The following is an 8664-nucleotide window of genomic DNA, read 5'->3' as shown; positions in this document are numbered from 1 at the left end:
ACAAAACATCAATTTATCAAAATAGTGCAATATTCATGACGTCATTTCTACATTATGACGTCACTGTGGTGATAACCTTTTACACCTTTATTTCCAATATGATTTTAACTATCTTTCACCTTATTTTAAAGCTCTTTCTAAAACTTTGATTTTGGAGGGCAAAAATTGCATAAAACCGCACTTAGTCCTTTCAAATATTAAGGGTGTGTGACTCTTTAGGAAAATGTTCTTTGCTTTCCTCTGTATATGTATGCCATCTCTTGCATTTAATGTATTATTAGTTCAGAGGTCGTTAGTAAATCTTTCTTACTGATATTAAAATTTCTTGTGCATTGGTTTTAAAAACATCCGCAGTCTAATTTCTTTAATTTTATCATCTAATCCTTAAAAATCCATATCCTTTCATTTGACCAAACTTGAATCCAGAGCTCTACTCACTTAAAAAAGGCCAGTTTTTTTTTCAAGAAAGATTGAAATAAAATGTGGAAAGGATTCGATCCGTACGTCAAACTACAAAACGTTTTGACTATTTTTTAAAGGCATTTTGGCTCAGGTGAGCAGAAAACAAAAAGGACTTTTAAATGCTCAAGATTAAAATTCTTGGATTTTCCAGTGATACCCTCGCTGTATGTGGATATGTCCACTGATTTAATGTTAACAAACGATGTAATGTCAGAATTTAGAAATAGTTAAAATCTAACACTTAATGGTTATCTCAACATTCAAAATTTTCAATTACGAAAGGACATAAATCACAGGTGTTCCATACACCTTTACTGTCCTTAGGCATGTCGCAGGATCGGTTGTGAACCCGGAAGAACCTCTTGTCTATAATTTGTTTTACACCTCTACTGCTTCAAGATAATAAAGAGCTGTCCTTTGAACCCAGTCTGACACTTTTGTTATCTTTGAAAAATAATCATTTTCTTTTTGTAATAACTTCGATTTTAATTTTATTGTTTTGTATCACTATTGATATTATAATTTCCTAAATACAAAAGCGACCATTTGCAATTGCTAAAAATTTCCACACGATTCATTCATTTTGTCGCATAAAAAATCCTTATGTGTATTTCATTGTTTTTAAGAAATACTCATTTAAAATACGGTTTTTTATATTAAATATCAGGTGAGTGTAACCAATGTTTTCTTGGGTTTTTAAATACTTGGTTTTATTAATAAAAAATTACCAAAAAGAAAAACAAACAAAAACGACTGAACCACCTTTTTCTGAAATCAGAAACACTAAACGTTATTTTCATCACGATAAAAATATTTCAATGGGCGTGAATTATCGATTGCTTTTTTCTGTCTGATAAGATTAAGAACCTGGTCAAACTTTACACTACCTGCGCTCAGCGAATATCACAACGTGTAGAAAAATGAATTATCACAAATTTGGGAAAACATGTTTTACTACATCAGGTAAATACAATTTATTTTTATTGTAACATGTAAAAATATTAGTATATCCTTGTAATTTTTCTAACAATCAATACTTTGTAACTTTTCTGACAATCAAAACCACGACGATAGGAATATTTTAAAATCCAAGAATACTGTAAAATCATGCTGTGGAATATTTGACATTGACTAAACATTGTAAGTTAATCTGTTATATCTAAAAAGATTGAAAGAGTACATTTTTTGACGAGATTTTTGTCGATGTTTGTTTCGTTATCGATCCATATCTATCTTATAATCAGTGGTTCCCAAAAGTTCATGTAGTTTATCGAATTGGTGAAAATAAGGAATGTAGTTGTACGTGTTCTAGATTATAATTATTTATCTGCTCTATCATTTGGCCTTCCCGTCATTATTTCTTCTTCCCAATAATTATATTAATATCAAATCAGGTATATCAGATAAAATGTAGCAAATGTCAATTGCCAAAGAATTAAAGAGTGATTAGCAAGTGTATTGTTTATTAAGGATACGGCTTCACGTCAGTCAACTTCGCTTATATTGAAATACGGATATATTGAAATAATTTGCATGGTCTCCTAAATTTCAATATATCCGGAGTAGGGTGAGATGTACATCAGTAAGTTAGATAAAAGAAATAGCCAAACCGTCTATGGGAATTTGAGTCTGACATCATCAAGATTTTTTATGTGCAGTCCGTGATTTTTCTTAAAGTGCTGTGAAGGTTTCGACCGATCGGTACACTGGTTTTAAGTGGATCTGTATATTTCAGTCTGTCAAGTTATATATAGCTGTAAAATACAGCAAATTTCCGTAAGAAATAGATAGAATTATACGTGTAAATATACCGTAATCAAATTAATTGCAATATCTGTCTATCTATCTCTCTCTTTATTTAACTTTCTTTCTTTCTTTTTTCAGAACTTAAACTTTATTCACACATTTGTACATATTGAATTTTACTAATTATCATTGTAGTTTTTGAAGAAAAAAAGTGCGGTTAACAAAAGTTCCTTGGCCAAAACTTCATAAACCCACAATTAATCACCTCTATCTAAGAAAACACTTACGGAAGCTCCTTTACAGTTCATACATTGTTCTTTAAAACAAGTTTAGCATATAGATCATCGGCAGAATTAGTTATAAGTTACATTGGTTAAACACTGCATTAATAACAACACGTTTAATTCATTTCCCTGATAGTCTTTCTCTTTTTTCTTCATTTGTCTCCAAGTATTCTTATTCATGTTCTTTTTTTTAGTTTTAGTTTTTACATGCACACTAATTGGAAATGGTTTCGCTTTCTTACAAGAAGAACAGTATTTGATTGCTAACAAAACTTTGTGGATTCAAACAAAATATAGTAGTGGTAGTATCCCTCTTCCGGATATGTGTAGTGATACTAGCAATAATACCTTTGAGCATCCTCTCCAGAGCTGTATTTCGTACGTAGAATCTGGTAAGATTAAATAAATGTGGAATCGATTTTCTCATTCTTGTAATTGTTCTACTAAGAAATAACTTCTGTATTTGCAGTTTCCTATGGAGAAGTAGTTGGTGTTTACCTAAGGGAGATGTTTGATCTCTGTCAAACCTGCATTAGGAACTCTTTGGTAAGAAAGAGAATACATGTCAAGCATCGTTATGACATTGTTTTCCCCAAAATATGTTCAATTAAAATATTTCTGCTAAAACCTGATGATCTACAAAAGGCTTTTCAAATTTCATATAACAAACCAAAATGTGCAGTGCTTTATTACAAAACATTATTCAAAATAAATTGAATTTTAATATTTTTCTCATTTTTTCGTTGACATAGATTTATTCAATTTTTCACTAATGTACTTGTTTAACAAACTGTGTTGCTTCAAAATGTTGTAATGATTACACATACTTTTTTGATCAGACCAACATCGAGGCTTCACCGGAAACGTGGCAGATAGGGTGTGATAATATCCCCACGACGTCTGACATTGTCTTGTTTAGTTACGTCTTCTCTATAGGTAACGGCACAAGGAGTCAGGATATCCTCTTCTTTATCAAACATTTTAAGTGGTACAGAACACTTAACTCTTATACGTATCTTATCAAAATGTCAAATGCAAAATTGACACTTTTAAGATTAAATAATCTCTAACTTTTTGCACGTTTTGAAGAAAGAAAATGAAAAAAATATTTTAAAATTTAATTGTTTTTAATGAAATAGACTATTTCTATTTGATAAATAATTTTCATGTGTTATATCATTTGTCAGCTGAAAAACTCATTGATTCAATCTAAAGGGCTTTGTTCGCTTGGTTTTTTTTTAAATAATGATGTCTTAAATATTTTATATTTAAGTATTAGAAGTTTTTGTGTTGAGTACTTGTAAAGGGGTAATTTTGGGTAAGGGGTTGCTTAGAAAATAACAGAAGATGATAATGAAAGAAGGTTAATAGGTTTCAGTAATACAAGTAATATACATTTTCAAAGGTTTGGGCAAGATCGTCATGATATCGTCATTAATTAATATTAATAAAGTGATTGTTTGTTGTTATATAATATGTTCTTCTTAAACAGAGAAAAATTGTATGAAATAAATTTTTGATGCAAAACAATTAAACTTTAAAAACTGAAACATAATGATAAAGGATTGTTTGATCGTTATACATGTGTATATTTTTACAAAAAGGGTCAAGGCTTAAGGTTTCATTTATCCAAATTTTCTTAAATGTTAAAGATTCATTGTAAGAGTTTCTTAAGATTAAGGATTATAATTTAAGATGTTTAGTTGAAATACAGTGATATTTTATCAGTTCTCCTACTAATTACTTGAGGGTTTTTTTTCATTTCGGATTTTGGTGTGTGTTTTAAAATTTGTTTTATGCTACAGATGGTTTAGTTGAAAATCTTGAAAGTGGAACATGGATTGGAGACGTGTGTAGGCACGATAATGTATCCCATATTAAACTGAAAGATTTAGAAGGATGTGATCATTCATCGAATGCCGCCAATATTCTGTTTGTTCAGCATGTTTGCTCGATAAAGAATTCTACAAATAGTAAAGGTATGTGCAGCAATGCATTATTACCCTGTATGTTTTGTGAAACATATTTTAGTTTTAGTGGTGTTGCTCAAGATATTCTCAATTTAAAGCAATTTTTACAAATAGTACACGGATGAAAATCCTTTTATTCAGAGCAATGATAAATTGGACTTTTTTTCCATAGGCACGATAAGAGTATTAACCCATACCTTTCGTTATACTGTGTCTCTTTGTGTCGTTATACCGTTCTTTGGGATGCTTTGAAGGAACGTCAGTCCTACAATTAATATAGCCATGGTCAATCAAAATTGCTGAAATGTGTTACGTAAGCTTCATAAATTTAGATAAGATAATACTCTGCAATTTGTTTTTTATTGATTGCATTTCTTACGCACAGTGGGTGACTACAATGGAATGACCACATGGTATGATTCATAAAAGTCGATAATAAAGTCGTGTCTAGAAGGGGATTGATTATGTTCAAAGTGCAAATCGACAACGTTTTACCAACCGAATGCGATGTTAGTCATTAAGATTTGACGATACTGTTCATGGCTGGACGTGTTCGATATGCAAATTGTGTTATTGTGTAATTCATTATTACTTTTATTTATCAAGTAAAGATTTGAATATCCCAATTTCAGAGAACTTCAATGCTTTTTTGGGGGAATTGTTAAGGCAATTAAGGAACGTGATTCAACTCTGTTTAAAATAAGTCTTCAAAACTTTTTTCATGCTGCTTAATTCAAATTCTTAAAACGTTATTGCTTTGAAACATTTACCTGTTGATAGGAACCTAAATCAGGGTTACATGTTAAATCTCTAGATTATATCAAGTGCTCCTCGGACCCCTACTGTGCACAATTAGACAAATAAAAGTTTAAATTGGTAAAAATTCACTGCACAATTTAAATGATATCGGGTAGGTACAAATATAGCAGTATATCTGCTGATATGAGGTGTTTCAATTGCATTTAAAGGAAAATTACATTTACAAAGAGAAATTCGATTAAAAAATCAGAGCACCGTGTTATAACAATACTTTGTTACTTTTTTAGCATTCTTGTCGAATATTAAAGGCAACAATTGGTAACAAGTGCCCGGTAAACCAAATTGGTTCATTATCCCGTTTCTAGTTTTCTATAGTGAAAGGTTAATTTGTTTGATAAATGACCCAAGGACATAGATATCGTACAAGTTCCGTAATGTTTCATTTTAAAAATATATTTATAAAATGGTCAATCAATACATTAACCAAAGAATATAATTGAGAAAATAGTGTTAAAAAGATACTTTTAGTATCCCTGTATCACAATGATTTTATACATGTAGCATCAAATGAAAATCTTGAAGAAGTCAATTTCATCTTTAATTTGAAATGTTGATGAGAAGACTACAAAATAGAAGTAGGACAAGCTTGCAAATAATAAGATTCATCACAATATGCATCTTCAGGGCTATCTAATGATTTTAAATACGTATATTTGTCATAGATATTGCAAGCCATAATAATTTAGAATAAAATTAAGGTAATCTAACGATACCTCTAATACCAAGAATGTTCAAAACAACGTGTATAGGTACAATTTTTCATGTCCGTATATTATTTCATGTTCAATAAATGTAAATCAAAAAGGAAAACTTTTCTGTTCAATATGAAATGAATGAAATAATTACGATTTAAAACCCCAAAATATAACCATATTTTTATTCAAGCTAAAACGAACACCTACATGAGTTACATATGGCATTGCCTTGAGAATTATTCATCGAATAAAAAAGAAATCAAAAAATGGCAAGCATTGCGCAAATCAAATCAAATTTACATTTTTGTATTGCAAAATGTATTATTTTTATCTCGAATAGACGTTTTTACTCAATTATTTTGTATTCTACGTTTTCATGGGCTCCCCGGTATGTATGATTCTGATGTCATAGAAGAATCTCAAGTCTATGGTGTTTTATAATATCTTCACAACTAATGCTAGTTATATAAGTTGTAGCAATTCATTTTAATCTTAACAAAAAGTCTTTCTCTACTTCATATATACATTTTGCAACTCATTTATAAGTAAGCGATCTTGTTGTGAAAACACTTTTAATATATTCTATTTAGATGCTTTAACTGAATATCTTAAAATGAAGGATTTGGGCCCTTGAAACACAATTTTTGACAGTTTTCTCTCACAACATGTTTTGCTAACATTGGCCTCGTATTACCTTCAAATCACTATGGGGTCTATACTTAAGAATTTAAAAACAAAACACCATTCAAACCTTTTTTTTAATTTCTATTCTATTCTCTAGAGCATATATTTATTCTTCATTTGAATTTTTTCACCAAGTCAACTTATTTTACTTGTGTTACTCTTGTGACTCTGTAGAGAGTAATATAAGTAAAAAGAATGTCAAAACAACGATGGTGACAATGATGATGATATAAAACATTGAACTGTCCATGTGATGAAAGTTAAGTCAAGCATTTGGCTGCTAAGGTTGTTAAAAACACAAAACTTTTATTAACAACGAAATAAAGGTATATTAATTTAAGCTTGTATACTAGGGTCTATGGGTCATGGTTCGTTCAAAATGTAGTAAAAAATATCAATATAACATATTCATTATTCATTGTAGATTTTGGGCTAGCTTTACCTACTAGTTTAAACTCATCGCATTTACCCTTTGAAAAACTGTTGAAAGCTTATAACTGTGCTCAGGAGTGTGACGCATATCAGTTTTTTCACGTAACATTTACAGAACAGGTAGGATTTTTTCGTAAATCTTATGGGCAATTTGAGATTAACATCTTACACAGTGTTTAATATTTGATAAAATCAGTATACGAATAGCGTACATTTAGCTGAAATATTTATTCCATCTACAGAATAGTCGACTTATATTCGTTTAAAAAAATTGACTTTTGTATGCCTAAACTTTTTTTTATGAATATGCTATCATCTTATATGTGAAGTATAACGATATCATTTTTAATTCATTCGAAGGATTTGAAATGCAAATGTGAAAGAGGAAATGCAGAACCTTCTATACAGATTGACAAAGAGACAGGTAAACAGATAACAAGCAAAAAGAGGGGAATGGGGTCTTTTTACTGAAATTTCGAAATAATTAATCTTACAGTTATCCTTATGAAACACTATTGACCAGATAGAGGCCACTCCGATTTTGATTTCTCTTATAAATAATTATGATTTGTTTCTTATAAATCTGTTCATAGATATTTAGAATTGATTTGCATGCATTGTACTTACTGTATTGTATTAAGATTGATGGTGGTTAGTTACGAGAGTTGGCAAATTGTCCAATGATTCTTTTGTTTATTTATTTCTCAACCAATTATAACTTTGATTTTATATGCTTATTGTTATCAAATGTTGTATATGAAAAAAAAATACAAATTTTGGCAGGTCAACATATATACGAGATCAATGCTGACCCTGACCTTCAGGGAGACACTCTCAATACTTTGGGAGAAGACCTATGTGTTGTAGCCAACCTAAAGATGGAAATTAGACCAATCACCTTCACAGTACACACTACGTACTGTAACGAATCTATTGCAACACTTTGCCAGAAAGTTACAGGTATTTTAACTTAATTTCAAATTTTTTTATAAGTTCTAACATTAATACCCATCATTACCTTTTCAGGTATCATTATATAGCACCTTTTCATTCCACAGATAAAAAGATCAACTACATATTTTCTGACAATGAAACAAATTTCATGGAGAGTTGGAACTACTGTAAAAAGGAATCTGCTTATTTGTTTTTACCTGAAGACTTTCAGTCAGGAGCTTTAGAAAAGATTCTAACCTTCTCGCAATTCATAGCAGAAAAAATATCTGTGTGGAGTGGAGTAATTGAAAGAAAGACCTGGAATCCATTGTCTTGCAAAATGAATATTTTTTCTAGCAACTGTAGCATTCTCACATCGAGTGCAACAGGGACGGATATGCACTATCTAGGATCACAGACAACACATACTACTGAAAGTAGGTTTTTTCTTAGATGTTTGTCGGGGGCGAAAAGTATGAATTTATATATAAAAATACATGACAATTTGGATGAATTGATTATATTAAAAAATTCAGAACAACGAAAGACCTCCAGGAGAATACCATCGAAGTATACTTTGGGTTTATTTAAGCATTCAATGCTTATTAGTTGATGTCGTTGGTCCTATAACACACCAAG

At 30.4% G+C, this 8664-nt stretch overlaps 1 protein-coding gene across 2 annotated transcripts in view; it reads left to right on the top strand.

Annotated features, from left to right (window-relative positions):
- The first annotated feature begins 1343 nt into the window (after positions 1–1343).
- Positions 1344–8664, top strand: part of LOC128192314 (uncharacterized) — a 29686-nt gene continuing 22365 nt past the window's right edge. For both annotated transcript variants that reach the window (XM_052864908.1, XM_052864907.1), the window contains exons 1-9: positions 1344–1425; positions 2687–2884; positions 2962–3038; positions 3332–3428; positions 4298–4471; positions 7085–7212; positions 7453–7516; positions 7876–8052; positions 8151–8462. In XM_052864908.1, coding sequence (XP_052720868.1) covers positions 1383–1425; positions 2687–2884; positions 2962–3038; positions 3332–3428; positions 4298–4471; positions 7085–7212; positions 7453–7516; positions 7876–8052; positions 8151–8462 — 1270 coding nt within the window. In that variant the 5' untranslated portion in view covers positions 1344–1382. The remainder of the gene's footprint in view (positions 1426–2686; positions 2885–2961; positions 3039–3331; positions 3429–4297; positions 4472–7084; positions 7213–7452; positions 7517–7875; positions 8053–8150; positions 8463–8664) is intronic.

This window comes from Crassostrea angulata, chromosome 7, assembly GCF_025612915.1.
Source record: "Crassostrea angulata isolate pt1a10 chromosome 7, ASM2561291v2, whole genome shotgun sequence".
Classification (NCBI taxonomy): Eukaryota; Metazoa; Mollusca; class Bivalvia; order Ostreida; family Ostreidae; genus Magallana; species Magallana angulata.
The sequence above is the reverse complement of the archived record's forward strand: the minus strand, read 5'-3'. Positions and strand labels throughout refer to the sequence as shown.